The 17,975-nt window shown below is 37.9% G+C and overlaps 2 protein-coding genes across 3 annotated transcripts; one reads left to right on the top strand and one right to left on the bottom strand.

The window, feature by feature from the left end:
- The first annotated feature begins 177 nt into the window (after positions 1–177).
- Positions 178–7,082, top strand: LOC106140211 (exonuclease 3'-5' domain-containing protein 2). The gene is made up of 4 exons (XM_060954522.1): positions 178–544; positions 3,221–3,377; positions 5,731–5,928; positions 6,502–7,082. Exons 1-4 carry the CDS (start codon positions 363–365, stop codon positions 6,751–6,753), a joined length of 789 nt encoding a protein of 262 aa, XP_060810505.1. The 5' UTR covers positions 178–362; the 3' UTR covers positions 6,754–7,082.
- Positions 7,083–8,025: 943 nt separating this feature from the next.
- On the bottom strand, positions 8,026–17,882 carry LOC106140212 (exonuclease 3'-5' domain-containing protein 2). 2 transcript variants are annotated; one of them, XM_060954517.1, is made up of 10 exons: positions 17,494–17,880; positions 17,214–17,370; positions 16,217–16,417; positions 15,429–15,634; positions 14,774–14,908; positions 13,563–13,765; positions 11,929–12,094; positions 10,531–10,689; positions 9,359–9,526; positions 8,026–8,248 (listed from the first exon to the last, which is right to left on the bottom strand). In XM_060954517.1, exons 1-10 carry the CDS (start codon positions 17,679–17,681, stop codon positions 8,173–8,175), a joined length of 1,659 nt encoding a protein of 552 aa, XP_060810500.1. In that variant the 5' UTR covers positions 17,682–17,880; the 3' UTR covers positions 8,026–8,172. The 2 variants fall into 2 exon arrangements, with proteins under 2 accessions (XP_060810500.1, XP_060810501.1); XM_060954518.1 differs by lacking the exon at positions 8,026–8,248 and adding an exon at positions 12,269–12,283 and having other exon boundaries at positions 9,364–9,526; positions 11,929–11,981; positions 17,494–17,882.
- Positions 17,883–17,975: the final 93 nt, after the last annotated feature.

Here is a 17,975-nt window from a genome sequence, read left to right as displayed (position 1 = left end):
AGCCTCAGAGTTAAGTCGATACTTTATAAGCCAGAGGAGTCTTCAGTCTGAAGACGTTTTCCTCTAAGACTTCAAAGGGCTATCTAGGAAGGGACAATCAATAGTAATCTTTCCATCGAAAAATGCTTTTACTATCGATAGGCCAAAACTATCGATAGTGTTTTCGATTTTGAACCTCAATACTATCGATAGTATTGTTGGGTGTTCTAGGTAAATTACCAGGTTGTGCGTTGCACGTGCGTTGCTTTGTTTTGTTTGTTTACGCTTTGTTTACTTGTACAAGCACGTTCCTACATTATTAAAAATTTCACCAGATTATGTTTATGAGTATTGTATAATATAGAATTCTATTTTATTTCGAAATGTACGTTTCCAAATTTAAACTTTCCCTTGTTTGCATTCTTGGTAGTGTTGGTGCAACTTATTTATTTCGGAGATACACAAACAAAAATCGGCGTGAAGCCTATTATGTTTTTAATTATTTAAACATAAAAACTGTTTGTACTGTAAATGAGTGCTATGAAGTTATAAAAGAATTGAAACGGTAAGAATATAATTTTATTTATTTCTAACTATCGATATGTGTATTTATATTTATGCCGTGTGGTTCCCGGCAATGCCATATGGTTCCCGGCACCATTACAAAAAAGAATAGGACCACGCCATCTCTTTCCCACGGATGTCGTAAAAGGCGACAAAGGGATAGGCTTATAAACTTGGGATTTCTCTTTTAATGCGAATTCCTGCCAATGTAAGGTCTGCCGCGCCGATGGATGCATGGCTAGGGGCGAGCCTAGTCTAGAGCGTGCCACCTCCGCCATGGGGTTGGGCGACCCCCCAGGTAATGGCTAGCCTTACCCTGGCATGCGGGGCTCTGCTGGGGCGGACATTATTTTTCCCTAGCGCCTCGTGGGGATCGCATGGATGCAAATTTTGAAAAGCACCTAAATAGCGGCGATGGTGTCCGCACCCCATCACGTCTCGTTTCCGGCGGGAGCGGTATGCGGTCTGCTGAAAGCCGCTTTGCGACGATGAATGTAAGAGGAGGAATGAAGAATAAGATTGAGGAAGTATGCCATGAAAGACGTTTGGATGTGTTGTGCGTGAATGAAACGAAGCGGAAAGGATGCGACGCCCTTTCACGGCTTATTGGTCTGGAATTCCCAGTACCAGCCGAGGCTGTCAAGGGGTCGGTCTAATTCTTTCTGCACGAATGGCTGAGTGTGTGGAGTGTGTCAGCCCTCGCCTTCTATGGATTAGGCTGAAAGTTGGAATCACTCAGATCTTCGTTCTAGGTGTTTATGCACCGTGGAATGTGGATTCAAGGGAAAAGCATAAATGAGGAGTTCTGGAATAGTGTAAGATAAGTATTGTAAGTTACTAAGCCAAATGAGAAGATTATTATGCTAGGTGATTTTAATGGATGGGGTAGGTGTAAAGCATGATGGATATGAAAAGGTGCATGGTGCATTTGGTGACTACAAGGTGAATGATAATGGAAAAAGTGTATTAGAAATTTGTCTAGAGTGGGATCTTTTTGTGTCGAACTCAATGTTTCGACATAAAAAGATCCACCTTCACAAGAGTGGAAGGTATTTTAAAAAGTATCATAGACTTTGTGATTGTTGATGAAAGATTGAAGAACAATGTGCTGGATACCCAGCATATTGCGGTGCTGGCATTGACTCAGACCATTTACTGGTGATATCCTGGATAAGGGGTATCTTCAATCGCTGGCGACACAGGGTTAGGGAGCAAACTAGCACTTTAGACAGAGTGAAAGTAGAAAATTTGCAAGATATGGATGTAGGTAAGAAGTATATTAATAGACTGAAGGATGAATTTGAAGATTTAGATGAGATGAGCGATATTGAAGATGGATGGAAGGAATTTAAAGAAAGAATTGTGAAAGTAGCTGTTGAAGTGTGTGTTGTAATTAGAAGAAAAGGAAAAAATCACAAAAGTGCGTGGATGAGTAAAGATGTGCAAGAACTTGTGCAATTAAAGAAGAAAGCATGGATGGATTTGTTAGCACCAAAAGCTAACTGCTGCTGCAAAAGGTTATGGGTGAAGATGTGAATGAAGCACGTAAGGAATATAAAAAAAATGAAAGATTTGGTTGAGAAAGCTGTAAATAGAAAGAAAGAAGAGTATAAAGAGGAATTTGATAAAAGCTATCAGAAGACTTTCAGTCAAATCTATAAGCATTCTGGAAATCCGTAAGGTCAGCCCAAGGAAAAAGTATAACCAGAGAGCTGATTAGGATCAGATGCCAGGATGGTAGCGTTGTGAAAGGAGAAGAATGTGGGTTAAAGATATGAAAGGACTATTTTGAAAGTTTATTTGAAAAAAAGGAAGGAAATAATAAAGATTTCTGCTATAGTGAAGAAAAAGAGAATGAGATGAAAGGCGTAATTGAAATGTTCGAAATTGTAAAAAGGAAAAGGCGAAGCGTAAATCTTTTGGAAAAGGCGTAGTAGCTAGTCAGTTGTAAGGCCTTTTCACCAAAACCAAAAGATTGGTGTAAGGCTATTATCGTGCCACTTTACAAAGGAAAAGGGTCACAGCTGGACTGCAAAAATTATCGTGGTATAAGCTTGCTTAGCGTCGTCGGCAAATTGTATGCTAAGGTATTGATTAATAGAGTCAGGAATGAAACTGATGACAAAATATGGGATGCCCAAGCGGGATTTCGAAAGGGAATGGGATGTACTGAACTTTTAAACTAGTTATTAATGAAGTGTTGTTATAGAAGCTTCTTGATCGTCCGCTGGTTATTCTCATTGTAAATAATTACAGCTCTTTAGGGGACTGTAATTTTTCATTGTTCTGTGGTGTATCAAATGAAAGAGCTTTCTTTGCACAATTCAAACATGTAACTATTATCAGGTCTTGGTTTGTTTGCAATTACCTGATAATTGCAAGAATTTATAAAATCACTTCTAAACTAGGTAACCCATATATATTATATGCATAATTAAGTTGTCTATTTAATTCTTACTCTGTAAATTTTTAATAGTTTGTACCTACATAACAATATAGATTTATACTTTTTAGTAGGGTTTTAGTTTTTAGAAAGTGGAAAGAGTTAGTCTCTGCCTACCCCTCCGGGAAAGAGGCGTGATTTTATGTATATATGTATGTTTTAGTTTTTAAACTTAATTTTTAGCCTTGCCACTTTCTATTACAATCAATTTTTCAAAATCTGATTTTATTGCAGGCGATGCAGTTCCCATAATGCTGTTGGATTCGACTGTGAATGGATATATGAGAATCGCTGCAGAAAACCAATTGCTCTAGTCCAGCTGTCTTCATATGATGGTTATTGTGGCCTGTTCCGGCTGGACAAACTCACATTTGTACCCTCAGTACTAAAAGTATGCTGATGATTTTATTTATGTAAATTTAAACATCATATCATGTATTGATGGGACTTAAGTCAGAGAGCGCCCTAGGCTGGGATAATGTGCCAAATCGGTTTTTGAAATTTGCTCACGAACTAGTTGTTCCAGTTATTACTCATTTAGCAAATCTTTGTTTTGAGCAGGGGGTTTTTCCTAATGTTCTAAAGCAAGCTATTATTGTACCAGTTTACAAGAGCGGTGACAGGGATGACGTTTCCAACTATAGACCTATTTCTGTCCTCACAGCGATTTCAAAAATTATCGAAAGGCTGATTAACAACCGACTTCTCAAATACTTGCAAAAGTACAAAATTATTTCCAATTTTCAATTTGGCTTTAAAAAAGGAATTTCTACAGAGGATGCTATTATTGCACTGACTTCCGTAATTGTTGAAGCAGTAGACAGTGGTAAAAAGTGCTTAACGTCATTCTTGGATCTCAAAAAAGCATTTGATACTGTCCCTGTGCCTATGCTTTTGCATCGCCTTGAAAAGGTAGGTATAAGAGGGATTCCCCTTGCTCTTATCACTGATTACCTCAAAGACCGCGGGCAGAGAGTTAAGGTAGGCCACTATATTAGTGAACAAGCTAAAATCGGTTACGGGGTCCCCCAGGGTAGTGTCCTTGGTCCTACTTTGTTTATAATATATATTAACGAACTTTGCAATATGAAGCTTCAAAAAGGCCATATTTTTTTCATAGCCGACGACACTGCCGTGGTTTTCGTGGGGGACTCTTGCGAAGAAGTTAAACGCTGTGCAGATCATGGCCTTGAGTCGATGGCTAAATGGTTGAGAAATAGTCTCCTAACACTTAACATGGAAAAAACTAACTATATTACTTTTACTAACTACATTTACTAATACACAACCTAAACAAGATTATAATTTGAAAATACACGTTTGTAACAATACTCAAGAATGCAGATGTAATAGAATTAATAAAGTAGAAACTGTTAAATATTTGGGATAATTGTGGATCAGAGACTTATCTGGCACCAACACTTGCAGCTTCTCGTAAATAGAATACGCAAATTAATGTGGGTTTTCAAAGCACTTAGATACATAGCTGATAACCAGTTATTAAGATTAATATATGTTACACTTGCCCAATCCATCCTCGGTTACTGTATTTCGGTTTGGGGAGGTGCTACTAAGACTGAATTTTTGCACCTCGAAAGAGCACAAAGATCCCTTCTCAGGCTGATTTTTTTAAACCCTATAGGTATCCTATCTCTCAGCTATACTCAGACTACAATTTACTTTCGGTTAGGAGACTTTATATCCTAAACATTACCTTAAAAAAACATAAAATTCTTGATTCTAATCCGGAAAAACTAAGTAGAAGAAGAAAACATAATGTGGCTACAATTGTCCCTGTGAAAACCATATATGCTAAAAGACAATTTTCCAGCCAGGCCTCACGTATATACAACCAATTAAATAGACATCTAAATATTTATGAGCAAACTTATAATACATGTAAAAAGACTGACTTTATTCTTGCAAACTTTGATGAGATAGAATTGCTGTGTACATAATGTGTTACTTAACCGCAGACTACATAAATGTGTATACTTTTTACTTACCCTTATCACGCTTACTTCCATAATTGCATTACTTGGTCATAATTATCCTTTAAATTTTTTTAAAATAGCTTTAAAATAACCCAGACTAGACTAGGCTGGTCTGATAATATTGTTCTAATACCTACTCTTATATTGGTGGTATGTGTTTTGTGGTGTGACATCTTGTCTAATCCTAGGTTTTTGGTTCATATTTTTAGTTGTATTCTAATTTGATTTGCCATATTCAATAATTATTTGTATTTATTGCTTAGCACATAAGAAGAGCGGGTTCTCCAAACACAAGTATTTATACTTAAATGGAGATCCCATCCTAAAAGAGATACTGTAAAGTAGTTAAAATAAATAAACTTTTCATTTTCATAAACACTCAATCCCATTTTGTGGGAAATCAAAAATATTTATCAAACATCAATAATATTAAGTAAAATACTTAATTCAATGTACAAATAACCCAAATTGTAATTCGAATGCCTGACTTTTTATATTCAATCAAAATATAAATATACAGTTAGAAGGCAAAATTCCATTTACAATGGAATTCTCAAATAAATAGATAATAACTACTGTAAATGGAACTAGTTATGAAAGTTATTATCAATTGTTCAATAATAGAACTGTCCCATGCTCTAAAGTCCATCAAGGCTATTCACAAACGATATTTCTCATCTTACGTCTAAACCTTACCCTGAATAATTCTTAATCAAGCAACAAATGTAAATTGATTTGAACTTTTAACAGGAATTCCTAGAAGATGAGAACATTTACAAAATTGGTGTTAGCCCGGTATGGGACGCCAGGTTCCTACGTGAAGATTATGGTGTTGCCGTCAAGTCTGCTTATGATATCCGACACATGGCCCAGAAGTGGTATGCGCCCAGAGGCCTAGCCTACCTAGCCAAGACTGCACTTGACGTTATTTTGGATAAGGATAAGAAGGTATGAACAAACTGATCTGTCTCATTTTGGTGCAAATATATTCTGAAAACCAAATCGGATGAACCAAATTTACAAAAATCCGGTCAAGTACATGTCGGGCCATGCGCAGTATAGAGTTCCGTAGTTGCTAATTTAAGAATGAGTTATGCCAAGCGCTGCGCACAGCGAACGTCAACACGCTGCTATTCAATTATTTATTGTTAAACTTGCTTAGTTATGTTTTTCTTTAAATTTTATGTAGATTGAAAATTTATATTAAGTGGTTTTTTGCGCAACCGCGCCCACTGTTAACTAATTTGCAATCTTTGTATGAAATTTATTTATTTAAACTTTTAGACAGCAGGAGTCAAACTAAATCTAAACCCAATGGTTGACTGATTATAAATAATGCTTCTTTCTAGCATTAAGTCCGCCTATTGTGCTGTACGCCTGTTGTATTTCGTACAATAAAGAATAAATAAATAAACAATATAGATAAATAAAAAGTTTTAAAACAAATATTTCAGAAACGGATCCCTAAATTAACAAAAGTTCTTCTCGAATCTCAACTTCATGCAATTTATTTTTTAACAGATTCAATGCGGTAACTGGGAGGCCGACAAACTTAGCAACCGACAAAAAAATTACGCAGCGGTCGACGCGCACGTGGCCATCAGGATGTTCGTCGACTTCATCAACAAGTTGAAACACGACCTCGAAAATTTGGCCGATATATGGAGCAACCTGCATGTGGTGTGCCAGAAACATGCCGATGTGGATTTCACACACCACCATTGGGAAATGTATAAAGTTAAATTGAAATCTATTCGTAAAAATAACCGGTGATGGTCTTGTTGTTCATCGTGATGGAAATTATTTGCTCTTGCTTAAAAAGAAAATGAGTACAGTGTACGCATTTCACCATAAGTCTTTTATAGAATACTCGTAAATACAGTTCAAAATCAAAACCCTCCTTTTTGCTTCACCATAGTCGGGTAAATATTCAGATTACTCAGAGGGACTAAACACTCACTATAAATACCTATCTCTCAGTAAAAGTATGCCTTTTTATGTAAAGAGCACTTACAAGTCAGATATACGGTGACATATTTCAAAGATCATAATGTATAAATGAATAAAGAGTATGAGAATAATAAATTTTTAATTTATTATCATCACGGTTTTTATTTGACCACTTTGTGGGTCTTCTTCCTCCTGGCTTTATTCCCTGTTACATCCTCACAAGGTTACATTACAAGAGCTGAGCCGATGTATAGAGTCAGACGTTAGGACGTTCATTTCAAAGTTTGAGAGGCTGAAATTTCACAAAATATGAAGAATTCATCATTATCTTATTGGGATCAGTGTCGTTTGACCACGTGCAGGTGTAGAATGAAGCAATGCGATTTGAAAGTCTCTTGTACTACTTACAACTTGGTGCATTCGAAGTCTAGTCCACACTGCGATAGTGTATTTGTAGCTTGCAAGTGCCAGTTGTCTTCCAGTGAGTAGGAAGTTGCTCGATTTCCTAGTGAGTAAAGAGTGAACTGTTGCGTTTGCTCGTAGTCGGCATTGCGTCGAGACAGTAGTGAGAGCGAAGTAGACTTGTTGTGCAGAGCTGCCACGCTGGAGAGAAGAGCGGCCGTCGAAGAGATACAGGCATAGGCTGAGGTAGATGTGTCGGTATGATCGTCGTTGGGTCTCTATACTCCCTTAGGGGAGTCGGAGTAGATTGTTCAGGGCTTTTGGCCCTCTTCAATGGCATCAGAGTCTGAGGTATATATGTAGTATAGTATTTATGCTCCAATCCCTGAAATCTTTGTTTGCGCAATTAGACTCTTCGCTACTATTGGCTGAGCGCGTCATTTCCTTCGCTATAATTGACAGTTGTTGTGTGACATCAGTAATGTCGCCACAATCTTAATAGATCATGGTAAAAGCTGCATTAGACAAATGTGCCTATTTCCTTAGTCGCCTTTTTAAAACATAAGTACAGTGGAAAGAGATTAAGTAAGCATCATCTATAGTGATGTATAAGTTCTGCAAAGCAAGGCATAGCCGAAGGTATTTACTTCAACTTTTACTTCACCAGAACAATTGACATTAATAAAATACCCATTCTGACGAGATCACTTTATTCAAGTTGTCAAAAAAATAAGTTTATTATAAAACCAGTTATCAAAAATAAAAAGATATTTTGATTTATAAATTCAATTCCATCTATCTTTATTTACACGAAAGTTAATAACATATTTTTAATTATAGTTATAATAATTTCGATGCTCCTATGGACTTTAATTCTTCATCAGATAACCGGCCTTCCTCCAGTCTCACACGCATTCTGTCAACAAAGCAAAAATATGATTTATATTTCTTTTAACTTTTCATACATAAAAACTATAAAAATAAAAGATACTCTTGTATTTTTATAAGCTCAAATATTTTCGCGGCATAGACTTCTATGAGCTTACCTACCTACTACGGTAAGGGAAAACATCGTGAGGAAACCTGCACATTCAGGCAACTGAATGTGAAACCATATGATCCAATACGGGTAAGGTTCCCCTGCAAAGGTAACGGAGTTAAGATGGGAGTCGCTTCGTGTAAAAACCTGACTCACCCAATCCAGGATCCATTGTCAAGAGCTTACCCCAGGGCTCCTCTCCAGAGTGGTGAGGATGCAACCGGGACTTTAGCCAGGAAGAAGACCTACCTACGTCGGTAACTTAAAAACAGTATAGTACTGTTACGATGGCAGCATAATGCAATTATCTATACATATAATAAAACAGTAAAAATATTTTGTCTGTACATTTGGTATTTTTGACTGAAATGGATAGAGGGACACTTGAATGAATAATAGAAAGCAAAAATATTTTTTTGAATTTCTTGTCTGTCTGTCTATATGTATGATCACGATTCAACTCGAAATTTACGCGGACGAAGTCGCGGGCAACAACTAGTATAAAAATAAAACTGCACCGCAATCGTTCTCACGGTTGCACGTCGTATCATGTTAAATTATTGTTTTTGTCGTTCATTTTAATTTCAGAGCAGTATCGGAATTGGTTATGGTCACTTGTCTTTTTCTTATATTAATATTTATTTCAAAATTTAATAGTCTAATTAATACATACATACATACATAAAATCAAGCCTCTTTCCCGGAGGGGTAGGCAGAGACTACCTCTTTCCACTTGCCACGATCTCTGCATATTTCCTTCGCTTCATCCACATTCATAACTCTCTTCATGCAAGCTCGGGTACTTTTGACCTGACCCTTTACCAGGACGTCCTTAATTTGATCAAGATATGTTCGTCTAGGTCTTCCCACTCCGACCTTTCCCTCCACAATCTCCATGTATATCTGCTTAGTCAACCTGTCTAATTAATAAATGTTTAAAAATAGTTTTTTTAAGAAAGATCTCCCCGACCCACACTGCAACAGTACCTCTCCTGGTTGTGTGTGACGGACCACAGTTCCGGCATGTACAGTGGCCGCATGCTCGCCAGGAAGTGTTTCCGCCACTCCTCCTCCAACCGCAGAAGACCGCCACCTTGATTCAGGTACCACTGTACCACCTTCTCACCGTGACATTCGTAGCCGGAGTTCTCGTAGCTGTTTCAATTTTAAATTGATTTATTACTGAATATATGATTGGTGTGTGGTTCCCGGCACCAATACAAAAAAAGAATAGGACCACTCCATCTCTTTCCCATGGATGTCGTAAAAGGCGACTAAGGGATAGGCTTACAAACTTGGGATTCTTCTTTAGGCGATGGGCTAGCAACCTGTCACTATTTGAATCTCAATTCTATCATTAAGCCAAATAGCTGAACGTGGCCATTCAGTATTTTCAAGATTGTTGGCTCTGTCTACCCCGCAAGGGATATAGACGTGACCATATATGTATATATGTAATATTTGTATACAAGCCGTCGCAAAAGATGATATGCGAGCCAATGGACTGAAATCCGAGGACGCCGAAAACCAAGTGGAGAGTAAAGTCGGAAAGCGGATCCCGGGTCCCGAAACACTTCTGTGGAGGGTGCAACCGGGACATGCAGAGATAAGAGAGATGATCTCATCAAGCTATAGATTTTTATACAAACAAAGCTTGTGTGGAATAAGTTCTTAAAACGAATCCTTATTCCTACAGTTTATGAAAAATAAGGTTTATAATACCGTCAGGCTCGAGCTTAAGGGATAATAAAAAAAATATATTGCTTAATTTGCCAGAAAATGATGTTTAATGTAAGTCAATGCACGTGTATGTATAGCCATGACGTCGAAGACGGGATTAAGAGAAAAATGTCAGAAAGGAAAGAGAAGAGGCATGTAGAGATGTGGGATACACATTTTAAATTTATGTTTAATTTATTTGTAAATAATGTGGGTGTGGCGAATAATTAGTTTTAAAAAAAAGATTAAGGAGAATCAACACCTCAATTCATAATCCTTTAAGCGTTGAGCTAGCAACCTGTCACTAATTGAAACTCAATTCCATCATCGAGCCGTGCAGCTGTGCGGCCCTTTATACAAGACATGTGGCTCTGTCTACCCCGCAAGGGATCCTAATCCTATACTTAGTTCCGTAACTTAAATCATAAACAAATACATACACGACTTGCAATTCCGCAGCTTTCTGCAACAACTCCTCCGTGAGTACCTCCTGCTTGTAATGTTCCAATACGATCTCCTCCAGTTGCTTCCGCCTCGCCGGCGGCAAAACGTGCTTCTTTGTTTGGTGTAAAAGCGCGCGGGCGGCGGAACAAATTTTTCTAGAAATACATAAAATGTGTAGCTTGCGTGAAGAGAGTTATGAATGTGGATGAAGCGTAGGAAGTATGCAGAGATCGTGGCAAGTGGAAAGAGGTAGTCTCTGCCAACTCCTCCGGGAAAGAGGCGTGATTTTATATATGTATGTGTTGAAAGTCTGTGCATATAAAAAGGGGTGCTTGGGGACAGATTGTGTAGTGATTCGCTCACCCACTGTTGGTAGGAAAGATAATTTATTCGAATCACGCAAGACAATCGACAAGCGCAACCATAGCGCGATGTATTTTGCACAACGCCATCTAGTAGGTGGCCAAGGAACTACATCACTTGCGTGAAGAGAGTTATGAATGTGGATGAAGCGAAGAAAGTAAGAGAAGATAATTAATTCGAATCATCACGAGATATAAATGTTTTCACAAGCGCAACCATAGCGCGATGTATTTTGCACACAACGCCCTCTCGTAGGCGGCCAAGGAACTACATCACTGTATTGACTTAAAATTATGACACCCAACGGCTTATCGTCTCTCAGACACACGCTCACTGTACCTACCATCATAAACTGCTGTCCAAAATCCAAAATGGTGGCGTGTGTGCTAGAGACGACATTATACTTCCTTCTCTTTCACTCTTATACATATGCACATACACAACAGATTGCATAATTTGATACAGCCGCCTTTTGTCTCTCATTTTTTTATTTAACTAATCACTTTTAACATTTACACACTGTCATGACGGTAAAACACGTGGGAGAACTATTATAATTTTGCCATCTTACCCCACAAGAGAAGACGAGATTATTGAAGTGAAGAGTGATATGTATTTATGTATAGAATCGACGCTATACAGATAATTACTTTCACACCCACTTACTATCTCTGCCTAACCCAAAGGTTGACCCCCAGATAATGCATTAAGCATTAGCCGAGTCCGTCCATTGTATCAACATTGTCTGTACAATAAAGTTTAAATTGTTAAATAAATAAAAACTCCCGGCACCAATACAAAAAAGAATAGGACCGCTAAATCTCGTTCCCATGGATTTCATAAAAGGCGACTAAGGGATAGGCTTACAAACTTGATATTCTTATTTAGGCGATGGGCTAGCAACCTTTCACTATTTGAATCTCAATTCTATCATTAAGCCAAACAGCTGAACGTGGCCATTCAGAAGACTGTTTGCTCTGTCTACCCCGCAAGGGATAAAGACGTGAGACTCTATGTATGTAAAAACTCACTTGGCGGCGGCGTCTTCGACGTATCTGGCGCCTTCTGCGCTGGCGAGCGGCGCGTCGCAGCGCGCGGACAACCGCTCCCGCATAGCCTGGTCGCGGAGGTTGCTGCGCTGGTGGCAGTGTACGCATAGCAACACTATGTCGTGGGACGAGTGATCTTTCATTATCTCTGGAAATGACACAATGAATCATCAGCAAAAACACAATTCTACAATATTCTCGTGTGTAAATTAAGAGTGTAGATTTTTTTGTTCGCACATACAAATGAGTCTGTGGTTTTATTGCTTTATTTATTATTGAATAGGATTCAATAAATAAATAAAGCAAATTTCGTAAAATTCTCTCTTAGCGGTTTGAGCTGTGCGTTATTTATCAGTCAGTCAAACGGTCACTAATTAATTAATAAACAAAATTCGGCAGAAGAATATTTTTTCAGAAAAAAAAGTTCAAGGAATTTCTTCATCTACACTAATATTATAAAGAGGAAAACTTTGTTTGTTTGGTTGTAATGAATAGGCTCAAAAACTACTGGACCGATTTTAAAAATTCTTTCACCATTCGAAAGCTACATTATCCACGAGTAACATAGACTATATTTTATTTTGGAAAAAATAGGGTTCCGTAATAATATATAAAATACACTAATATTATAAAGAGGAAAACTTTGTTTGTTTGGTTGTAATGAATAGGCTCAAAAACTACTGGACCGATTTTAAAAATTCTTTCACCATTCGAAAGCTACATTATCCACGAGTAACATAGACTATATTTTATTTTGGAAAAAATAGGGTTCCGTAATAATATATAAAATACACTAATATTATAAAGAGGAAAACTTTGTTTGTTTGGTTGTAATGAATAGGCTCAAAAACTACTGGACCGATTTTAAAAATCCTTTCACCATTCGAAAGCTACATTATCCACGAGTAACATAGACTATATTTTATTTTGGAAAAAAATAGGGTACCGTAATAATATATAAAAATAATTGGCAAAACAGCGTTTGCCGGGTCAGCTAGTGAGTAATAATAGTGCTTAACTTTATAACCTATAAATTACTATGTTACAGCAGTCTGTGTGTCCGTAACAGTAAATAAATAAATAAAAAGTGCCGTGTGGTTCCCGGCACCAATAAAAAGAAGAATAGGACCACTCCATCTCTTTCCCATGGATGTCGTAAAAGGCGACTAAGGGATAGGCTTACAAACTTGGGATTCTTTTTTAGGCGACAGGCTAGCAACCTGTCACTATTTGAATCTCAATTCTATCATTAAGCCAAATAGCTGAACGTGGCCTTTCAGTCTTTTCAAGACTGTTGGCTCTGTCTACCCCGTAAGGGATATAGACGTGATGATATGTATGTATGTATGTAATAAATAAATATATACGGGACAAATTACACTGATTGAGTTAGCCTCGAAGTAAGTTCGAAACTTGTGTTACGAGATACTAACTCAACGATACTATATTTTATAATAAATACTTATATAGATAAACATCCAAGACCCAGGCCAATCAGAAAAAGTTCTTTTCTCATCATGCCCTGGCCGAGATTCGAACCCGGGACCTCTGTTGTCACAGACAAGCGTACTATCGCTGGGCCACAGAGGCCGTCAAAACAGTAAACAACAACTCACCGGGGAAGTACTTCCTGTACTCTCTGGGCACCACGTTCTTGCGTATGTAGGAGTTGGTGGCGCCGCACACCACGCACTTGTTCTCCTTGGCGAGCTGGTAGTAGCGGCCCACGTCGCCCACGCAGCGCCCGGAAGGCTCGAAGCGCAGGCGCACCGTTAGCGGCGAATCAATCACTATGTCGGCCAATTCTTTCTCTACGTACCTAGAGAAATACATACTTATATATATACAGGGTGACATTTAAAACAACTGGATCCTTTTAAACATAGACTATACCCATGCTTCTGAGCTGTTTGAGCCTATTTTTATTTAAATTAAACGTCATCATTTTCACATTTAAAAACCCCTCAAAAACTACCGTCACACGCTTTAATACAGACCAATACTACAAAAAGAAATTAAAACTAAACATGTAAATAAATGTCTGAAAAATAAATTATTTTTCTAGTATCAAGATCAAGTAAAGTACAGAGTTGTCGAGATCGCTCAGCTGAATGAATTGTGTCGTGATATGACGTATTTAGGATCGTGGATTTTGATACTTTTATTTTTTTCGTACTTACTGAAATATGAGCCGATATTTTTCTTTTAACGTTTTTAAATATCCTTTAGATGAGTACACTTAACAGTTAAATTTATGCAGTTGAATAAAAAGTCAACCTGTATACATACATAAATCACGCCTCTTTTGCGGAGGGGTAGGCAGACACAACTTTCCATTTGCCACGATATCTGCATACTTCCTTCGCTTCATCCACGTTCATAACTCTCTTCATGCAGACTTCGGGTACTCTTGACCAGACCTTTTGCTAGAACATCTGCGATTTGATCAAGGTACGTTCTGCCGCACCCAACTTTCACTACCATACATTAGTGTTGGAACCAACACGCCCCTTTGCAAGCGAGCCTTTTTTGACAACTTCTGACTGCTCATAAAGGCGATAAAGAAACAATATGAATTAAATAAATTTCAATTTAATTTGACGGCTGAGTTTAGGTATAGGAGAAAACAAAGTGAAAGAAATAACAGTAGTAATGACTTTTACTATGTAACTATAGAATGGGCGTCAGGGTCTGATGGGTCAGTCGTCTGTCCAATTTGTGTTGTCATAGAATATGGAATTACAATGCCAACTAATATTGTAGTTAGCGCTAAATTCGGCGCTTTTTTCAGGTAGCGCTAAATTAGCGTGAGCGAAACATAGTTTACCATAAAGCCTTCTTATTGTCACAAGTACAAAGCAGTTCGCCGTCGGGTGCTTGCATGAAGCAGTTGTGGTACAGCGGCTTGCTGCGGGTCGCGTGAGGGTAGCGCTTGCTCGTCTCTCTGCCATTCTTCGTGGACCTACAAATGATATCAACATACGTACATACATATAATTACGTCTATATCCCTCACGGGGTAGACAAAGTCAACAGTTTTAAAGTCTGAAAGGCCATGTTTAGCTGTTTGGCTTAGTGATAGCGTTAAGTTCCAAATAGTGACAGGTTGCTAGCCCATTGCCTTAATAAAGAATCTCAAGTTTATAAGCCTATCCTTTAGTCGCCTTGTACGACATCAATAGGAAAGAAATGGAGTGGTTCTATTCTTTTTTATACACACCAGTATTACTCCTGAACAACCAGAACCCAAGGGTTTAATGTTCAATTCTTTGATGAACTTGAAACATATTCACGACCTTCCTATGTTGATAAGAATAATCAAGATATTCAACTCGTTAGTGCAAATGTGCCGAGAATGTTGGAACAAGTGGTCAAGATATCTGACTACTTAGTGTACCCATAAACAGGCTTATTACAGATTGTGTGTGAACCTGAATTTTGCATTCTACAATTCTGATCATAAATTAAACCTGAGAACTCACGACGAATTCGACATTTGCAAATCGTGGCGTGTGAAATCCACATCAGCGTATCTCCGGCACACGTGGTCCAGTTGCGTCCACACATTGGCCACATTCAACTTGTTGATGAAGCGGACGAACATCTTGATGGCCACGTGCGCGTCAACCGCTGCGTACTTCGTTTGCCGGTCGCTGAGTTCTTCGGCCTCCCAATTACTGCAACTGATCTGCGAGAGAAACACAGCAAATTTGTATTTGGCTTGAAACTCCATGAAAAATTGGAACACGAATTACAAATGTTTCATGTAGTTCCTGGCACTGATACAGAAAGAACAGGACCACTCTATCTGTTTCCCATAGATGTCTTAAAAGGCGACTAAGGGATAGGCTTATGAACTAGGGATTCTTCTTTTAGGCGATGGGCCAGCAACCTGTCACTATTTGAATCTCAATTGTATTGTTAAGTGAAACAGTCTAGGTGATGTGATACTAGACGGCATTACGGCATATTATTATTATGTATGTAGATAAAAATATTCTTTATTTAGAATTTTAGGAATTACTATAGTTTCCTGACCCCATGACACTATGACACGCGCGACGCCATTTTTATCGCGCAAACAGCTATAGCTGACCCGCTTCACGTCATAATAAAAAGCGAAACAGCAATAGTTATTCGCGCGATAAAACGGCATCGCATGGGCCATAGTGTTATGGGGTCAGGAAACTATAGTAATTCCTAAAATTGACCACTTGAGCTGGATTGAGTTCCAACAAAATGATATAGGTAAAAATCAGTTAATTCATACCCTCCAATCCTTATCCAGAATAACGCCAAGTGTGGTTTTGGCTAGATAAGCTAGGCCTCCGGGGTGGTGATCGCACATTTTGGCGATGTGTCGGATGTCTAAAGCGGACTTTACGGCCACATCGTAATCTCGAAGTAGGTGCTTCGCGTCATCTATAGGACCAACGCCTACTTTATAAATGTGCTCATCTTCTAGTATTTCCTGTACAAAGTTCAAATTTATCAGCATTGCTTAAGACATGATAATCTTAGAATTGGTGTATTTAGGCTGTTTGTTCACTAGGGATGGCAAGTATGATGGAGATGTAGAAAGGAGAGTGGCTGCAGGAAATAAAGTAAATGAGGCATTACATTCCTTTATGAGAAGCAGGAGGGTATCAAAAAATGCTTGATTGGCTGTTCAAAATGGTGTTACTTCTACATTTATGTATGGAAGTGAGAGTTGGGTATAGCCGAAACAAAATTAAAGTAGAGTTATAAAAATATATTAAACAAAATAAAAATACAGTTGAAATGAGAGCTTTAAGAAGTATGTGTGGTGTTAGTTTAAAAGTTTGAGTTAGATATATGGATGTAAGAGAAATGTGTGGAGTGAAAGAGGATGTGGTGACCAAAATTTAAAAGAGTATGTTGAGATTGTTTGGACATCTCGAGAGAATGGATGAGGACAAACTAACGAAAGGAATTTATAAGGCAGAGCTGTCTGTAAAAATGGGACAGGGCCGCCCTCTTCGAACTTTCAAGGACCAAATTTCGAATGTCTTGAAAAAGGGAGATGTTAGGAGTACTTGTAATTGTTGAATATGCATGAAAAGAGTAATGAGTGTGAGGAAGCAGGAGAGGTCTGTAAGGATCGTAGCAAGTGGAAATCCATAATTTCTGCCTACCCCAATGGGAAACAGGTGTGATGGTATATATGTATGTATGATTATAAGAATGTATGCATATTAAAAATGCAATAAGATGTATATATTTTAATTATCTAATATGTAGCATACTTTTAACAAGGGTGGCACAGTTGTTAGTTTGTTCAGCCGGAACAGGCCACAATAACCATCAAATGAAGACAATTGAACCAGAGCAACTGGTCTTCTGGAGCCACTGTCAGTAACCCATTCACCATCAAAGCCAACTGCTTTGTGGGCTTTGCATCGCCTGTAAGAAAATTACATTTCATAACTCATCATCATTCAGGGTCATCCCTGAATAAAAACACAACAAGAGTGATACAGTAAGAGGATAATGGAATATCAATACCAAGTTAAAAGATATTCTTACCGTTGTAACTCTTTTATAACTTCATAGCACTCATTTTCAGTACATACAGTTTTAATAGTTAAATAATTAAAAAAATTGTAGGCTTCACGACGTCTTAAGTATCTCAAAAACAAATAGGTTGCACCAGCACAGCCAACAAAGGAAACAAGAAAAAGTTTGAGTTTGGAATGATAAAAATTTACATCCATTATTTTATTTAAGAATGTAATAAAGATTACAGGTATTATACATAGACACAGCAAAAACCGAGCAGTATTACATTACTCTTAGCAAGATGAACATATACAAGATTTTTGATAACAAGGCAAATTATAAAATAATTTTAAAATATTACACCACATTTCGCCTCTGTTTCGCAAAGTTTTGTTTATTTGACACTTACACTTTGGCAGATTGTTTTTTTTTTATTGAGTCATTTGCACAGATATTAATATATAAGGTCCATCATCAGCGTCAAAGACATCACTCGCAGTCGCCATCAC

Source organism: Amyelois transitella, chromosome 4 (genome assembly GCF_032362555.1).
Source record: "Amyelois transitella isolate CPQ chromosome 4, ilAmyTran1.1, whole genome shotgun sequence".
In the NCBI taxonomy this organism is placed as follows: domain Eukaryota; kingdom Metazoa; phylum Arthropoda; class Insecta; order Lepidoptera; family Pyralidae; genus Amyelois; species Amyelois transitella.
This window is presented reverse-complemented; position numbering and strand designations above follow the sequence as displayed.

Coding starts and splice junctions, on each gene's coding strand:
- LOC106140211 (XM_060954522.1), top strand. CDS start 363: ATGTACGTTTCCAAATTTAAACTTTCCCTTGTTTGCATTCTTGGTAGT. Junction 545..3,220: donor GTTATAAAAGAATTGAAACG/GTAAGAATATAA, acceptor ATTTTATTGCAG/GCGATGCAGTTCCCATAATG. Junction 5,929..6,501: donor TTTTGGATAAGGATAAGAAG/GTATGAACAAAC, acceptor ATTTTTTAACAG/ATTCAATGCGGTAACTGGGA.
- LOC106140212 (XM_060954517.1), bottom strand. CDS start 17,681: ATGGATGTAAATTTTTATCATTCCAAACTCAAACTTTTTCTTGTTTCC. Junction 15,635..16,216: donor TTCTGGATAAGGATTGGAGG/GTATGAATTAAC, acceptor TTTCTCTCGCAG/ATCAGTTGCAGTAATTGGGA. Junction 9,527..10,530: donor GCTGCGGAATTGCAAGTCGT/GTATGTATTTGT, acceptor AAATTGAAACAG/CTACGAGAACTCCGGCTACG.